General features: G+C 36.3%; 1 protein-coding gene across 8 annotated transcripts in view; it reads left to right on the plus strand.

Annotated features, from left to right (window-relative positions):
• The window catches only part of SGMS2 (sphingomyelin synthase 2), a 35676-nt gene extending 18337 nt beyond the window's left edge, over positions 1-17339 (plus strand). For 3 of the 8 annotated variants that reach the window (XM_058193960.1, XM_058193961.1, XM_058193962.1), the window contains 6 exons: positions 3179-3265; positions 4135-4786; positions 9486-9603; positions 12548-12701; positions 14056-14222; positions 15489-17339. In XM_058193960.1, the coding sequence (XP_058049943.1) occupies positions 4332-4786; positions 9486-9603; positions 12548-12701; positions 14056-14222; positions 15489-15692 (1098 nt within the window). In that variant the 5' untranslated portion in view covers positions 3179-3265; positions 4135-4331 and the 3' untranslated portion in view covers positions 15693-17339. Of the gene's footprint in view, positions 1-246; positions 312-3178; positions 3266-4134; positions 4787-9485; positions 9604-12547; positions 12702-14055; positions 14223-15488 lie in introns of all 8 variants that reach the window. The other 5 variants (XM_058193958.1, XM_058193964.1, XM_058193963.1 and 2 more) reach the window with 2 other exon arrangements.
• The last annotated feature ends 2092 nt before the right edge of the window (positions 17340-19431 follow it).

Consider the following 19431-nt stretch of genomic DNA (forward strand, 5'->3'; position numbering starts at 1 on the left):
CGTTGATTGAATACAACAAAAGAAATTCATTGTATTAGTTTAGTCATGTAAAAAGAGTGAATAAAGATCAAGATACAAACAAATATATGAAGATAGAGTGGATGGACTGAAAGAAGATGAAAGATTTTAAAAAGTGCTGTTGGGTAAAGTTGTTAGCACCCTCAAAAAGAGATGAGAATTTTTAAAACAAATGATAACAAAATCATTCATTACTGTATCCCCCGTCCCGTTTCTATATCTTTCAAGGTAGGCCAAGAAAGAGGAACTGGCCCAAATTCACTATTTGACTGGCGCTCATTTATATTGAAATGGTATGATAGAAGCATGATTAGTGTGCAAGGATACAAAAATATGAACATATATACTGATCGCATTGGTGTAAACCGTGTTAATAATATTTTTAGCTATATTAATGCAACAAATTTGTTTGAATTATTATGTCTTTTTCTGCTATGCCTAGCATTGCTTTCATCAGAATGGAATAGTGCAATGATGGCGAACCTTTTCTGGACTAAGTGCCCAAAGTATGCATGTGCATGTGCAAATACGTGTGTGTGTGAGCGAACAGCCCCCATGCATGCAGCCCCCATGCATGCAGCCCCGTGCATGCACACATGGCCCCATGGATGTGCCCCCCTGCATGCTCCCTCCCACACCGGCTCATGCATGCACGCCCCTGTATGCGCACCGCCCCTGTGCATGTGCCCCCCGCACATGCGCCTGCCTCCTGCACATGCGTGGCAGAGATCTGAAGACCAGCTGGCCGGTGGGAGGCAGGCGCACATGCGTGGTGGAGCTGAGCTGGGGTGATGGCTGCCATGCCCACAGAAAGGGCACTGCATGCCACCTTTGGCACATGTGCCCTAGGTTCGCCATCATTGGAATAGTGTTTAGTTTAACGACCCCCTTACAGTGACTGTTTCAACTTACGATTGTGCTGAGTGACACTTTAAATCAGTTCTTGTAGCTGCGGCCATCACAGAGGCCCTGCAGTCACACGATTGTGATCTGTGTGCTCGGTGACTAGCATGTAATTACGACATTGCAGTATCCCAAAGTGATGTGATGCCCATTTGCAACCTTCATTGTCCCTTCCAACAAGCAAAGTCAATGGGGAAGTCAGCAGGAGGTTGCAAATGGCAACTAGATGAGATTTGCTTAAACTTTGTGAGATTTGCTTAACAGTAGCCAGAAGTGCCAGAACTGCAATTATTAAGTGGCAGGGTCACATGACAATGTGCTTTATGACTGCATTGTTTAGTGACAGCAATTCCAGTCCCTATTGCTAATCAAGGACTACCTTTAATGGGGTTGTACATATGTACGTCTCAGTTCAGATAGCCTATCCAGAAGCATATAGGTTGAGGGTATCAAAGTATAGCATGAATTACGAGGGCAGCTACACCATGAAAGAAATCCACTCTGTTTCTAGCCTTTAGCATCTCCTCCAGTGTTTCTTGGTCCCTGAATGTACACTCCATTATAATGGTTTATGTGAATCATTAGTTGTATCAATTTACTGTTTTTCTCTTATAAAATGAAACAATGATTTATAGCTAATGTTTATAGATTATAGTACAAAGCAAAGTGCTTGGTTTGAGGTAAGGCTTCTCTCTGCCTTGATCTGATTGTATTCTCCAATGTCTTGAAAGCTGTACTTGGAGATCAGTCATTTGTCCTAAAATAACCTATGGTCAAAGCAAACGCACAATGCAATTGTGTTCCTTTTTTTTTAATGCCTGACCATCTTTTTTAAAAATGCTATCTATGTATATTAAGCCAACAAATATAAAGAGGCTTGCAAAAATCATTTTGTACTGTGCAATATAAGGACATAACAAATTCAACTAAAAGTAACAGTAGTCATTTCCATATTTATTTATTTAAACTTATACCCTATCACAATCTGATGACTTTTAACATCTTACAGAGTACATAATACCTCCAAGGTCCATTCCAACTCTGTTATTGTAATATACAAAAGTGAAAGCATCCATGATATGATTAACAATAATAACAAAAACAAAAAAAGAACAAAGAAAAACTAAAAAGGTGGCACAATGTTTTGAGCATGCCTAATGTTTTGAACAACATTTAAATTAAGAGAATGCACCCTTTTCTTTTGGATTTCCATTTTTAGTTTTTTCTGAAAGCCTGCTGAGAGAGGATGATTCTAAAACATTGGCACTACCATGGAAAAACAATGTCTCTTAGCCTTGCCCTCACCTTTCCTTCTAAAAGTGTGGGATTACAAGTGTTCCCTGCAGAAATTAGTGGGTCAGGGTGATTCTGACTGGAGCAGGCTGTCCCAGATGCCAAGCCATAAAGTGGCCTATCAGTCAGCATCAGCATTTTAAAGGTATCCAGAAACCAATTGGCAACCAGTGCAGGGATTGCAGAATTGGTGTTATGTATTCCCAATGCCGAGAAACAGTAAACATGCAGGTTGTTGTGTTCAGCAGTCCCTAAGCTTGATGGCAGAAGGGATGGTTCTGTGCAAGCAGTGGGTGAGCGTGCTAATGTGTGCAGCTCCATTTGGACAAGTAGACCTGCATACATTAGCATACTCACCTGCCACTTGTCTGGCCCAGTTCTGAATGGGCCGCAGCCTGCTACCGGGTTATGGCCTGGAGGTTGGGGATCCCTCTTCTAGACTAATTGCCATTTCCAAGTAATGTTTAAGGGCAGTCCCATGTAAAGCATATTCCAGTAGTCCAGTAGTGAGAAGGTTCCTCCTAAACCAAGTAAAGTTGTAATTGGTACACCAATGAAGCTAAGCAAAGGCTCTTCTAATCATAGTCTTCACTTGCTATTCAAGCAGGAGCTATGAGGACCCTCAAATTGTCAGTTTACTCCTTTGCAGAGACTCTTTGCCCGCGCAGAGATAATACCGGCATTGATAGAACCCTATTGTAACAGCAACTTATTCTCAGTGGGCTTTAATTTTAGCTTGTTCTGTGCCAACCAGACTTTTATTGAATTTTGCTTTTCATAAAGTATTTGTAACATAGATTTACCATTACTGAAGTAACTGTCTTATTTTTGTATTTGCGATATCCTTTTGGCTGCTTATTTATGTGCACTGGTATGAAAATAGATATGGGTCAAATTAAGCATTGTAAAGCCATAGTGACTAGAACATTCAGACCATATTCTTTTCACTGCTTGTTTACTATAGATTGTTCATAGTATTTCTGCACCCCCACCCTCCAACACGAAGGCTGGAGCATTCTTCAAACAAGTCTAAGGGGGGATATTTAATATAGTAAGTATTGTAAGGAACATTGTAAGTGTTCCTTATCCCATGTTTTACCATTTATACAAACACATTGGAAAAGTAGAGCTGCATACGTTAGCATACTCACCTGCCACTTCTTTAAAAAAAAAACCTTTTCTGTATTCCACAGAATAACAACAAATGACAATTGATTACTTTTGTTTATCTAATGGTTTCCCCCCTCTGTTTGTTCAATAATAATGCAGGAAGTGTACAAGAGCTGACTGGTATTTCTAATGATGAAGTGGGGGATTTATATTTTTTTGGCCAAAGGATAAGTCCAAGTTCTATAATATTGCAATACATATGCTGCCTGGGTTCACATAAAACAGGGGTGGCAAACTCATGTCATCACATTGTTGTCAGGTAATGTACTTTTTTTCCATGACTTTTTTCCCCTTCGCTAAAACGGGTAGGCGTGGCCAGTAAGTGACGCATTCGGCTCACGGGTCATGAGTTTGACACCCCTGACATAAAACAATAAGGCAAAGTTTAATCAGACAGTACTTTACTGACTAAGCCACAGTTAGCTGCATTTGCACAAATAATAAGCCCTAAATTATGGTTTACAAAAAAACAACAGGGTTAATCAAAAACATTTAAGCCACATTTTAGCTCAGTGCATCAAATATTATTTGGTTTATTTGTGCCTGTAACTCCAAAGATAATTCAATCCAGATTGTCTAAATTTTTATGAAAACTGTTATTGAACTAAGGAATCCTCCTAAATTCATGATTCTCTTTTCTTTTTATTATATTTCTTTTTTATTATATATCTTTTATAGCGCAAAATGATCTATATGTGAATATATGTATGTCTAACAGTGCTAATTATTGTATCCTGAATGTCATTTCAGATAGCAAGTTGATGATCCTTAAAAGAAAAATCTACCGAATAACCAAAGCTGTAGCTCAAAGTGGGACCTACAGTTTCTGTATGCTTTGTTAAAAGAATAAAAGTGGGTGAAAGTGAATGAGGAAGACTTTAAAAAAAGAAGTGGAAGATATTTTTGGAAATCAAACTAGAATCCATTAATCACACATATTAAACCTGATGGATACCATAGAGACAGCAAAGCTTGAAGAACATATGGAAGGCCAGACCAATGAAGCTTCCGATGGTTATGCTCGACCTGCTCTGACTGTTAGTGAAGAAAACAAGAATGGCAGCAACAAACCAAAGAGTTTATCCAATGGTTTGCGAAAAGGTGCTAAAAATTATCCAGAATACATACAAATTTCCATGCCCGCTGAATCTAGAAACAAGTTTCCTTTGGAATGGTGGAAAACAGGCATTGCCTTTGTATATGCTGTCTTCAATTTAGTTTTAACAACTGTCATGATCACAGTGGTACATGAGAGGGTACCTCCCAAGGAGCTCAGTCCTCCATTGCCAGATAAATTTTTTGATTATATTGATCGTGTGGAATGGGCTTTTTCTGTATCAGAAATAAATGGAATTATCCTTGTTGGAATATGGATAATCCAATGGCTGTTTCTTAAATACAAGTAAGTAGGTTTTTTGCTTTTATTTTTTCTTATGGAAACTGAGAACCTTAGATGTTTTAAAATGCACTGTATACAATGATTTACAGGTGTGTAAAAATCAATACATTTGAGATGCTAATAAAGATTTTTGCAATTGCAATAATGCAATCATAGAAATAAAGAATCTGCATTCTGAATGTCAAAATATAGCAAATATATGTGCTATACAAGTCAGGGCTGAAATCCAGCAGGTTCTGGAGAACTGGTAGTGGAAATTTTGAGTAGTTCAGAGAACCAGCAAATACCAATTTTGGTTGGCCCCAGAGTGGGGTGGGAATGGAGATTTTGCAATACCTTCCCCCAAGAGTGGGAGGGAATGGGGATTTTGCAGTATCCTTCCCCTGCCATGCCCACCAAGCCACACCATGCCCACCAAGCCACGCCCACAGAACTGGTAGTAAAAAAATTTGAGTCTCACCAGTACTTCAAGTTGGAGAGATGTGGATAATATTTGCTAACTGGCTAGGCAATTTGTAGTTTATGAATTGTAATTTGCACAGAATAAGATTAACAGATTTGGATAAAACTGGGGTTTACTTCTATTGGTGGAATATTGGATAGAATGTGCTGATCAAAGTACGTTTGGGAATGAGTTTGGGTAGTCCTTGATTTAGGACTGTTCTAAACTACACAGAATTTTTTTAAAAAGACCATCCTTGAAGTTATGACTGCAGCATCACCGCTGTGGTCATGTGATCATTTGTGGGTGCTGGGCAGCCTATTTGCATTTACAACTGGTTGCAGAATCTCACAGTCTTGTGATGGTGTTTTGCATCGTTTTATGCTATTTAATAGCAAAAATGCCCACTTGGATAAAATGGCTCAAGCTTATGACTATGTGGTTTGCTTGACAACTTAGTGACTAGCTTAACGACCAAGAAATAGATCATTTTGGAAAGACAAAAATAAAAGAGAAGAGAGTGAAAACAGAATGATTATAGGAAGGTGACTTAGTGGAATAACAAAATGAAATGTAGGCTGTGGATGAAAAACAGTTATTGCTACAAAAAATGAGAATAAGAGAAAAATAAAAATGACGAAATAATTTCAGATGAAACTGAAATGGGGTAATGCTAGAAGTAGTTAATAGATAGTATGGAAAAATAAGTATGTTAAAGAGTGGGATTGAGGCAAATTATATAAAAGTTTGTTCCAAAATATTTGATGAAAAGCATATCGTACATGCTGGGTATTAATTGCACGCGTGGGTTCGAATCCCACCTTCGTCGCCAGTATTAAGTCCGTGACTAGTGGGTACAAAAGGAGTCTCACACAGAGGTTGTAAGGAACACAACCTTTATTTAACTCACAATTAATCACAACGGGATAACGTGTTAAGCTCAAACCAACTCTCCGGGTGACAGCCCTTATATACTAGCTGCCTCAGGAACTTTAACCAATGACAGGACCTCCAAACTCCCGCTTCTTTCCTCCAGCGCGTCTTAACCAATCAGAGACCCCTGGCTGTTGTCAAGGCTCAGGCACGTCGTAACCCCGAGGACTTTGTTAGACATAACACCGGGAATATGTTGAAAATGGCAGTGATGAAAATATAGATACAAATACAATGGTGGTGGTGATGATGATGATTTAAACTAGTATGCCACCTGAATTTCAATAACCCTGGGCACATGCTATAACTGGAACAATGTTAAAATATGGGTGTGGTTTGCTTCAGGAATGATTTTGTCAGTTGCTTATCACACATGAAAACTGCAGCTATGCTTGATGATGGGAAGAATGCCATTACTTTTCTCCTTGTACAAAGTAAGAATAAATGCAAAAAACATTTTTTTAAAGTAAAGACTTTGGTAATGTTTTGATTGAGTTACAAGAGGTGACAATAACATTTGACAAGTGCAGTATGGCTTTCTGGCAGAAAGATATATGCAAGCAACATTTTTGCTCTCAAGTTTATTGAGAAATATGTATATGTGAAAAAGTTTTTCATAGGTTTGTTGATTTAGAGAAAGCACGTAATAATATGAGTAGGCTTGAAGTACTGAATATTTTGCATGAATATGGAATGAATGCTGATTACCATAGCAGTAGCCCTTAGACTTATATAACGCTTCATAGTACTTTACAGTCCTCTCTAAGTAGTTTACATAATCAGCATATTATCCTCAACAATCTGGGTCCTCATTCTACTGACCTCAGAAGGATGGAAGCCTGTATCTACTTTGAGCTGGTCAGAATCAAACTCCTGGTAGTGAGCTCAGTTAGCCTGTAATACTGTATTCTAACCACTTTGCCACCACACCATAAGAGCAGTATAAGTGAAATGTTTATTGGATGTGTGTTGGCCTTTATGTATAGACATATAAGAAATGTTTGTAGGGTAATTTGAGGTATGTTGTTTGGATGTATGGATGTGCATTTTGTATGTAGGTTATGCTGTATTGTTTTAACTGTAAACAGATGATTTGTCATGAATGTTAGACTGTATGATGCAACAAGGAGCATAGATCTAAACATTAATGCACTAAAGATGAATTTAATTATGTTTAACAAGGAAGATTTCAATAAACAATTATGAGTTATGCATAATTGGCAAAAAAGTAGAGCAGAAAGATGAATTTGTGTATCCTAGCAAATAAGATGGAAAATGTGTGAAGAAATAATAAGATGGTGAAATGCTGGCAGAAAGGGAATAGATAATTAGTGATCTGTTATGAGAAATGCATATTTGCTAAAAGAATGCAGAAATAACACTATAGACCTCGCTATGTTATAGAATACTGTTATATCAGTATTAAAACTGGGTATTTCATAGAAACATGAATGCAATGGGAACAAGAGATCTAAGTGTATGTGAAAACAAGGAGAGAAGGTGAAATGAGCGACTTTGGATGGATAAGAAGCTAGAAAAAATTATGGAGCTTCATTTTTATATATGACGATTGCAGTGAGCTACTATATGTGAAAATATTTGTCATTATCCACAATGTATATGAAATGGATAGTGAAAATGATGGAATTTGTTGAAATAGACAAATTGATTTAATTAGAGCTAGGACATTATCTAAATTTACTGTTAACCCCTTATTGACTTTTTGTGGTAAATAGAAAAAATGATATTATGAATGATATATGATTTTGATTAGAATAAAAATAATAGATTATGATTAAAGGTATACATACCATGCTGTAACCTTAGAGTAAGAGGTTATATTATATTTATAACTGCTATAAAAGAAAATTGGAAGACACTTCTTTATATTTTTTTTCTTTTCTTTAATTTCTGTGCCTCTACTTTTGCTTTCTTCTTCTATTTTAAATTTTTCCTTTTTTCATTCTAAATACCAGTATTAGTTCTTGTTAGTTTTTATTCTGTGTGAAAATGTTAATAAAATGTATTAAAAGAATGAATGGGTGCTTAATGGAATACAGAAATGAGCAATTTGAAAGGAATACTGTGGTATTCCTTAGTCTTGTGATGTAGATCGGTTTTATAATGAATTAGGACTGAATGCCAGAAAAATATATGAAGGAGGAAGTATAATTCAGCAAGGGGGAAAGAGAAGGCCAAGAGGATTGTTCTTGTTGAAGTTGATGGGGTAATAAAAAATAAAGAATAGGTAGTTTAAAGAAAAAAAAGAGAATGTAAGAAGCAAATTGTGTACAGGGTGGAAACAAGGATTGTTTAAAAGAATAGAAAGATATTAATAGATTATTGAATTGTTTATCTATCTTTCTTGTCCTTATCGCATGCCTATAATTTCTTTGCTTTAATATTTCTTACTTTCATTCTGCATTTTGCATAACTTGCTTACCCTGAAATAGAACATCATTATGGATATGTATGCAAGTATATGACCAATATTTTGTAAATAACCCTTGTTTCCACATTAAGATATATATTAATAATAGAATCTGTAATGGTGTTTATATGTTGAATTCTTATGAGAGTACAGATTATTTGAATTAACCAAATGTGACTTAGGCTGCATTGGCTGACTACAGTAGAATTTGTTGCTATATAATTTTCAGTAGCATTATTACTGTTACCTTTAAAGAAAGTGAGGATAACTCATAGTTCATGCATACTTATGTCACAGTCCCTAAATAAAGATACCTTCCTGCTTCACTCTATCCAACAAATTCATTGCTCAAAGCAAGGTAATTGTTTCCCATCTCAATATTTTTGAGAGATAGGGTATCTCATAATACTTTTGAAATAGCTCATTCAAGGACCTTTTCCATTAAAGCAGAGTAGCAAATCATAAATGTAGTAGGTTTTTCTTTTCTTTTCTTTTCTTTTTTGTATTATTTAAAATCTAAGCCTATGCTAAGTATGCATGCTGCTAACTTCTGACAATCCAAAATTCTACCATGAAATGCTCAGATATCGTTTTATATTACTGTAATGTCTAAAATTGTGTGGTGCAAAAAAGGTCCAATGTTATGATTTTCACAGCCACCAGCTAAATATAGAAGAAAAATATTATTGTAGATTTTTTTCTCACCCTTCTGAAACTAATATAATCAAAACGTAACTTTGGAGCAGGAAGTCGTTCTTTATATTTTTTTAATAAATTTTATTCCACTGTGTTATAACTGCCATTGTAACAACCATTCTTCATAGGCATGTTGTATACTGCTAGCATTATGTCTCAGAATTCTTACCTCAATATGTTTGTGTTTATATATATTTCAGATCAATAGTAGGACGAAGGTTCTTTTTTATATTGGGAACTTTGTACCTCTATCGGTGCATTACCATGTATGTCACCACTTTACCTGTACCTGGAATGCATTTTCAGTGTGCTCCAAAGGTAAATATATTAGCACGTAGTTGTAATAGTTTCATAGATATCATTATGCTACTTCATTTGTATGCTTCCCAATCTTGAAGGATTTCAGGAAAGACATGACACCTCCATGTACATTTTTTAAAAATGGCAAAATCAAAATAATAAAAATTGAGAAAGCAAAAGCCATGTGTTCATAAATTCCAGTTCCAATCAAAACATCGACTCAGCCTGTACAAGATGGAGCATACATTTTGACAGCTCAGGAGGGACAGTGAGGCCTGTCTCCACTTGGAGGGAGTTTCAAGGAAAGGGGGAAAGCTATCAGCCAGCTTCCAAGGCCTTCTCAGATGGCAGTTTCATAAAAATAATAACCAGGAAGGAGTTGACCGTATTAGGTCTGGTCACGTTGACAAATGAATATAGGAGAAGTCAGTCTTAGATAACTAGGGCCAGAACCATACATAACCTTTAAGGTAACAACCGGCACTTTAGTTTAGTTTAGTTTAGTTTAGTTTAGTTTAGTTTATTGTTATTGCACCTTGTACAATGAAATTAAATGCCATCTGCAGTAAAAATAAACACACATCCTTCACATTCTATACAACTGAATTGAAAACCCCTGATATTGCATTAATATTGCACTACATATTGCACTACAGTAGAATTCAATAGTTACTGCCCTGGGATAGAAGCTGTTTTTCAGCCTATTCTTGTTTTTATTATCCTGGACCAGTGGTGGGTTGCCCCCGGTTCAGACCGGTTTGCAAGGTAGTAAAACCGGTGGGAGGCTCCGCCCACCGACCCGGACGTCATCAGGAAGTTTCTGTGCATTCAGACCCGTTCACATGTGCCACAGGTCAAGTCCTCTTTTATGATAACACCCAGAAACTTAAAACTGGCCACTTGCTTCACTCGGTCTCCATTGATAACCAAGGGCTGATAACCCACATTGCATATCGGACATAAATACAATTGAGAGAGTCCAGAGATATTTTATGAGAAGAGTCCTCCATTCCCCTATCCACAATAAAATACCTTATGCCATCAGACTTCAAATTTGGGGCTTAGACAACTTAGAACTATGCCGACTTCAGTCTGACCTAAGTGTAGAACATAAAATAATCTGCCAAAATGTCCTACCTGTCAATGACTACTTCAGCTTCAACCACAACAATACACGAGCAAATAATAGATACAAAGTCAAGATAAACTGCTCCAAACTCAATTGCAGAAAATATGACTTCAGTAACAGAGTGGTCAATGCCTGGAATGCACTACCTGACTCTGTGATTTCTTCCCCAAACCCCCAAAACTTTAACCTTAAACTCTCTACTGTTGACCTCACCCCATTCCCAAGAGGTCTGTAAGGGGCATGCATAAGTTCACCAGTGTGTCTATCGTCCATGTCCTAATTACTCTTACTCTTTTCATGTATTCAAATTATGTTTATACTTTTACCTGTTATATATGCTTGACAAATAAAATAAATAAAATAAAAATAAAATAAATAAAATAAAACAAAACAAAACAAAATGAATTGCACGCGAAAGCTAATTGTCAACCAGTACAGTTCTTGAAGCAGCAAAGTCACTCAGGTATATCAGGAAAAATCCATCACAGTCTAGGATGCCATTTTATGTACCAGATACAGCTTCTAAATGTTCTTTGGGGGCAGTTCATTACAGTATTTCAAATAGCAAGTGACTAGGGCATGAGTGACTGTGAGAAGAGCCTCTTGATCCATCAGTAGCCACAATCGATGCACAAAATGTAGCTGTACAAAAGCTGTCTTAACCACAGGTGTCATATGCTTAGTGAGGAGAAACTCTGAATTAAGAGGAGCACCAACTTATGAATTACCGTATATACTCGAGTATAAGCCGAGTTTTTCAGCACGTTTTTTGTGCTGAAAAACGTCCCCTCGGCTTATACTCGAGTATATACGGCTTATACTCGAGTTTTTTTTTTTCTTCTTTTTTTCACATTATACCGGATGGTGCAAACTTGGCGGGCTTTTGCATTAGCGCGGGGAAGCCCTGCCGGTGCAGTGAGAGGGCGGGGCGGGGGAGCCGCCAGCCTTCTCGGCTGAGGGAGGGAGGCTTTCCCTGACCGGTAGCTGCCTCATTTCCCTCCCTCGGCTTATACTCGAGTCCCCAGTTTACCCCAGTTTTTTGGGGTAAAATTGGGGACCTCGGCTTATACTCGGATCGGCTTATATTCGAGTATATACGGTACTTCTGAACAGGGAAACTCAGTTCAGAGTGAAAATAGTATTTCTCCGGGATCAGCAGGCTGATAAAGTTATGCTGACAAGCACATCTGGGTCAGAATTTCCATACTGCTGATGCATCCCAGAATTGAGATGTCTAACTAGGTATTATCATACTACTGATGACACCAAGCTTAATCTCTGCTGATGGCCTCCCTCAGCAATTTTATGTAACTATTAATGAGAACTGGAGTGAAAAGAGAATTCTGAGGCAGTCCACAAATTAAAGTTCTACAAGTAGATTTTCCCTTCCCTACCAGTTGGAATTGATATTTTAGAAAGGAGGAGATTCATTGTAAGACAGTGTCTCCCCTTATTCCAGCCCACCAGAGAAAGATGCTATGGACTGAAGGCCTTTAAGAGATCAAAGAGTACCAGGAGGGTTGCTTTTCCCCAAACCCAGCTTCTCCAAAAATCATCCACAAGTATGACCAGTATAGTTTCTACACTGTATCCCGGACTGAAACTTGTCTGCCAAGGATCCAAATGGTTTGCTTTGTATAATAATTAATGATGCTCCATTGGCTTTTAATTGTTGTGAGCTTCTTTGCTGCTTTTCACATAGATACTATAAAATGTTATAAATTATTTTGTGTACTTTTATGCATTTATTATTTTTATTTTAATTTGTGTTGAAATGTTTTATCTTGTACCCTTTAATATAAGGATTCCCCCTCTTTTTTTACTTAATTCTAGCTAAATGGTGATTCTCAAGCTAAAGTTCAGCGAATTCTGCAACTAATTTCTGGAGGTGGCCTGTCTATAACAGGCTCACATATCTTATGTGGAGATTTTCTATTCAGTGGACACACTGTAGTCTTAACACTCACTTACCTATTTATCAAAGAATGTAAGTTTCAATCTTTGCATTTTTTTCAAAAATAAAAATATTTTCACAGAAATGTTTAATGCCAGCACCAGGCTAAAAACCAGAAGACTGTGAGTTGTAGTCTCCCTTTAAAAGTCTATGACTAGTCCTAGGTAACCTTGGGCCAGTCATTCTCAGTCCGTAATGTCTGGCTTGGGCAATAAGTTAGTCAGACAATTCCTCATGCAATCAATGAATGTACATTTAGTTGATCTGGAAAAAGGCAGACCATATACTTGTAAGAAAACACTAAAAATTAAAAATCATATCACCATAGCCCTCTGTTCTCTGAATATATGTGTAGCTTATAATCATTCCTCATACGTTTTTCATTCCAAGGCCCTCATCTTCTTAATTGCTTTTTGGACATGTTTCAGAGTGTCAATGTCCTCTAAACTGTGGTGCCCAGAAGTGGATGCGATATTCTAAGTACAGTCTGACCAATACAATGTAGAAAGAACAATGACTTCTTGTTAGCTTGATTTTATACTTCTAATGATACAGCCTAGGATTCCATACTATCCACTCCCACACTTTTTTTTTTGTTTGCAATTGCATCACATCCTAGGCTGACTCATGTTCGGCATGTGGTCCACCTAGGTTGAATGTAGTCCTTTCCACCCTAGGCTCACACCTTTGTTTTTTCCTACCCATTTGCTGGACTCATCTTGCTGGTTTCTACCTATTGTTGCAAATATGTTATCATCCAGTAGCGTGCTTTGAATAGTACAAAACTTTGAATAGTACAAAACTAACATATCTAACAGGTGTACATTAGTGAGTGAGTGTCAAGTAGTTTACTGCAGTAAACTACTTGACACTCACTCACTAATGTACACCTGTTAGATATGTTAGTTCAACCAGCTCTGTATCTAGCTATTGACATTTTGACTAGATTTTCATGGAAGACCTTGTTGATTACATTCCTGAAATCATGTACAATTTATCTATTGGCATTCCTCTGGATAGCTAAACTGGTCATTCTATCAAAAAAAGAAATCAGCTTGTTTTAGCATGTTTTTCTTGATAAGACCATGCTGGCTTCTGCCAATCAATGAATTCTTTTCAAAATTCTCAAAAACATTCTGCTTAATAACCTGTTTCAGAATTATGTATGTGTGTGTGGGGGCATATACATGCATTTATGCATATACATATGCATACTTGCTTGTGCCTATAATTACTTAGTCTCCCTTTTCCCAGTGTTGAAGACAGTAACACCGTTTGTCCTTCTCCAGTCATCTGGCAAGACTCTTGAATATAACTGTAATTTTGAACTGTAGTCCCCAGAATAGAATATGATTGCCCATGCTTTATATGATTTTTTTTTTGACAGATTCACCTCGTCACTTTTGGTGGTATCACTTGATTTGCTGGTGTATGAGTGTTGCTGGAATAATCTGTATCCTGGTAGGACATGAGCATTACACTGTAGATGTTGTCATTGCTTATTTCATCACAACTAGACTCTTCTGGTGGTATCACGCAATGGCTAATGAAAAGGTAAGCAGCAGCCATGCCAACTTTAAAAGTTAAAATGAATTTTAAATGTTGGGCTTGAGATATGTTCAACCATATGCATATGTTAAACCACAAACCAAAGTGCATATATGAAATTAAGAAGGTCACAACTAGCTCGGTTGCTCATATAGAATAGAATAGAATAGAATTTTTTATTGGCCAAGTGTGATTGGACATACAAGGAATTTGTCTTGGTGCATATGCTCTCAGTGTACATAAAAGAAAAGATACGTTCATCAAGGTACAACATTTACAACACAATTGATGGTCAATATATCAATATAAATCATAAGGATTGCCAGCAACAAGTTATAGTCATACAGTCATAAGTGGAAAGAGATTGGTGATGGGAACTATGAAACGATTAATAGTAGTGCAGATTCAGTAAATAGTCTGACAGTGTTGATGGAATTATTTGTTTAGCAGAGTGATGGCCTTCGGGGAAAAACTGTTCTTGTGTCTAGTTGTTCTGGTGTGCAGTGCTCTATAGCGTCGTTTGAGGGTAGGAGTTGAAACAGTTTATGTCCAGGATGCGAGGGATCTGCAAATATTTTCACGGCCCTCTTCTTGATTCGTGCAGTATACAGGTCCTCAATGGAAGGCAGGTTGGTAGCAATTATTTTTTCTGCAGTTCTAATTATCCTCTGAAGTCTGTGTTTTTCTTGTTGGGTTGCAGAACCGAACCAGACAGTTATAGAGGTGCAAATGACAGACTCAATAATTCCTCTGTAGAATTGGATCAGCAGCTCCTTGGGCAGTTTGAGCTTACTGAGTTGGTGCAGAAAGAACGTTCTTTGTTGTCCTTTTTTAATGATGTTTTTGATGTTAGCTGTCCATTTGAGATCTTGCGATATGATAGAACCCAGAAATTTGAAGGTTTCTACTGTTGATACTGTGTTGTCTAGTATTGTGAGAGGTGGAAGTATGGAAGGGTTTCTCCTAAAGTCTACCATATATACCAAGCATCAAGCAAGTAACACTTTGAGCTCTTCACAGCAGAGCAGCAATACAAATAGGGCTAAATATTCCTTTTTCACTAAAGCAGGACCTTAAAATTTTACACAAAAATGCAATTTCTAATAGGTGAGAAAAGAATACATTTACAGTAGTTCATTGTATTAAACAATCTTTAACCAAACAGATGATACAGTGACTGCTTTCAGTTTAAGGAAAAGAATATTTCTGGTGGCTGTAACTGTGTTTTTAATGCAATTTAAACTTTATTTTAATATTTTTTTCTTAATACAGAACTTGAAAATATCATCACAGACTAACTTTCTGTCTCGAGCATGGTGGTATCCAATATTCAATTTCTTTGAGAAGAATGTACAAGGCTCAGTTCCTTGCAGTTTCTCATGGCCAATAACATGGCCTCCTGGTTGTTTCAAGTCTTCCTGCAAAAAATATTCCCGTGTGCAGAAAATGGGAGAGGACAATGAAAAATCCACCTGAAGAAGATGAAGGCAAAAACACGCATATTATTTTTCCTTTTTACCAAAACACTTATGCTATAACCAAAGCTCTCAAGATGACTAGATTGTTTATTGAAGAAATGGAGCAGACTCTGTGCAATTGATCTGAGAAGAGACTTTTGTAGCCATTAGAAAATAATAGCTATCCTCTGGTATTTTTTAATAGTCATATTGTACAGTTTCATCCCACTCTTCAGTATTAGTAGACATTGGCATTCGATGACACTCCAGTGCCAATATAATACTTCCTGAGGAAAAGAGCCAGGATGTTGGCTTCTTAATGAGATTAAGAGCTGCCAAAGTACACATCACACCATCTGTTGTTAAATATCATTCACCCACAGAAGCTCTGAAACAAAATATCAGCTTCAGATTTCTGCAGTTTGATGAGCAAAAACAAAAAAAAATTTTTAAAGGTAAAAGGCACAATACTGGTCTCTCAAGCTGAGAGTGACAGAAATTGGCAGGCAGAGGTGTTAAATCCAACTGGTGCATATATAAGGCCTGTTACATATAACCAGAAGAGAAGGTGATCTTTTATATTCTTTTGAATATAAATGAATTATATTATGACCCCATAATGCCACCACTGTATCTACTGGTACATGCTATCCTCTTAACTTTTTTTTTTATGTGGTAATTTTATATATGAAAATAAAACCTATTTTACCTGATGATACTGTAAGCTAGAAATAATGTCTATTAATGTCATCAATGTCCTAAAAGAGAAGAGGTGAATTAATTTATTGTTAAAATAACATACATATGTCAAAAGGATTATTTATTTTCTACTGGTCAATTAGTTTGCATGACTTTGCGGCAGATGTACTGGACGCGGTTTTTGAACATTAACATTCACAGTTAATGCTCAATAGATGAATTATATGGAGAGTCTGCAATCACAGCAAATATTGACCATCCTTCAGACAGCAATTGAAAAGATAGTATATCACTTAAAAAAGATAGTGGTCTAATAACAATTTTCAGCACTCAAAAGGCATCTCATAATTTTGAAGGGATTGTATCCAGTCTATATCCATCTGTTGACAAGAGCGCCTTTGAGGTTCCTACTACCAGAAAAGGAAAATAAATTATTTTGGTGCTTCCCTTCTGCCTTTTTTGTCTTTTCCCCACATTTAACCTAGTCCATTAAGTTCCCCTTCAAAACAACTTGGGAGTGATATAGAAGCCTTCAGGGAAAAGGGGAAAACAACAATTATCATTCTGCTAATGAAAGCCTCTCCTGGATTAAAAATGCCTTCTGCGCAAAGTAGCAGTAGAATTGTCAATATTCTGTTGTGATGGTTACTGATATAAATATGCATATGACCATACAATACAGTGCATTAAAAATAACAAATTGAAATAAGCATTTAAGATCAAGAAAAACAGCAATTCATACTTCCTGGCTTTAGTGTCATCTAAATGGTATCTTGAAAATATTTTTTCAATGTTTTTTTAAATTGCATTCACTAAAACATTGAGGTAGATATGATGCATTTACTGATGAATATCCTTTTGCTTTCCTTTGGTATTTGAGTTGTTATGGTACAGTTTTTCCACTGAATATTTTGTTTCACTATTACCTAACACTATTTATTATTAAATGGCCACATGGCCAATCTGATGTCTTCTTGTTTTAAGGATTGTTTGTTTGAACAAAGTCTCTATAATATAAACTTAGTATGTTGGAACACCTGAAGTATTTATTAAGCTCATGCACACAAAAATTTACATGGCCCATTACTTTTGTTCAGTTTGGCTCAAAAATCAAACAATGCTAATAGAATTACAACCCATAGCAATTAAATAGATGGTATTTGTCCATATTAATAATATGCTTTTATAATGTGTCAGTAAAGGCAATATTCAGAAAATCACTATTCACATTTGCTTTAATTAATATAACTTTTAAATATTCTGTATTATAATTACATAACAAAAATCAATTAGAAAAGTTATCATTAAAAAATTTGTAAGATCAAATTTTAAAAAAACAGATGGAGTTTGGTGAAATTTTTTTGAAAGCTTTTGTTTTTCACTAAAATTTGTTAACTAGAAAAGGTGCTACCAGTTTCCTTCTCAATTTTTGTTTTCATAGATTAACATAGCTATAGTTATACAAGGTCATATAGAATTAATTTTCAGAAGATCACAAATTCTGGTATAGCAAATAATATAATCATAAATTATAGTAAAGTGTGATATTCAAATCAAATGCCTTATTATGGGTTAATTTTCTTCACTAGAACCAATCCCTTGCTTTCAGGATATCTATGTCACATGGAAAACTAAAAGGAAAACCTTTTAGTCAAAACATAGATGTCACTAACAAAATGAGAAATTCAAATTCAGAACTAAAAATACAGGTAAATTTGTTTTTAGCTTCATCTTAATTGGACACAACAGCTGGAGTCCAGAAATACGGTATATGAAATTAAGATTGACGCGTAAAGAACTCTTTGCTACACACACACACACTAACATATACAGATGCAGACTGTAGAATTCATGCTGGCTGTGAATTCTGTCTTGATTGTCACTGCATGTATGTGTTTATGTGTATGTATGCAATACATGTATTGACAATTTTCCAAAGACCACCTCAAGAGACATTTTATTATATCAAGTGCCTTTTAAACTATGCTAAAATGTATGTTTTAAAAATATGTACTGTAACAATATAGAAGACAGCTTACTTCTACAGGAAAATTACCATAATTAGACTCAAAACTAGTGATAATAATTCAGGAGAAACCAATCTAAACAGCTTTCTGTTTGTTTGGTCCTTTAAAAATAACATAGAACAATGTCTGTAGAGATTCTCAGTCATCCAGGTCATGGTTGTCCCAAAGGACCATTCCCAACTATCCTGTTCATTCCATTCCCTGTCAGAGGTGAAGAAGCTTCTTGGATGACAAGCAAAATGTCTTCAAAAGAAAAAACAAGTCCAATTGCCTCCTGAAAAAAGCACCTTTGGAACATAAAACAATAGTTCTCAACCTTGGTCCGCAGATGCGGGGGGGCGGGGGGCACTATGTCATCATGGGGTACAAGAAGGCTTGAAGAAATGCTACGATTTAGATCTTGAGTTAAGTCTTGGGGGTCCGTGGCCATCTTCCATGACCACAAATGGTATTTAAAGGAGATCTATAGGGAAGAAAGGTTGAGAACCACTGATATAGAAGTTTGAGGTGGAAACAGAGTTTGAGTTTGAGAACATTGTTCATGGCCTAAAATTGGAGTCCCATATGTGGACACTAATAATTTCCTTGTAGACCACCTTCTCCTTTAATGAGAGTCATTTTTATGACTATCAGTGTTCCCCAATCACAGCCATTGTAATGATACACTGCAAAATTTGAAACGTTCTTATTGGCAAAACAGATTGGAAATCCGCAATCATGCACATTTCTCTAAATTTTATAAATAAATAAATTTGTCTTATTATATGGTAGTTAAATAATGGTTCAGAGAAAGCCCATTCCAATGAAAAAGATACTTTTGAAATTGCTGCTGAAAGCAATCTAGAGAACATAAGGCATATGTTTTCTATGGTTTTATGGGCAATAATTTTGAAGGAAAAAATGTCATGTACCAGCTTTTATTCTCACCTTAAGCCAAACAATTTTTTCTTGTTAAGCACCATTCAAGTATTTTAAATACAAATCATCATTAACAAAGAAACCCTATCTTCATTAATTTTCAGTGAATTTAAA

This window comes from Ahaetulla prasina, chromosome 8, assembly GCF_028640845.1.
Source record: "Ahaetulla prasina isolate Xishuangbanna chromosome 8, ASM2864084v1, whole genome shotgun sequence".
Classification (NCBI taxonomy): Eukaryota; Metazoa; Chordata; class Lepidosauria; order Squamata; family Colubridae; genus Ahaetulla; species Ahaetulla prasina.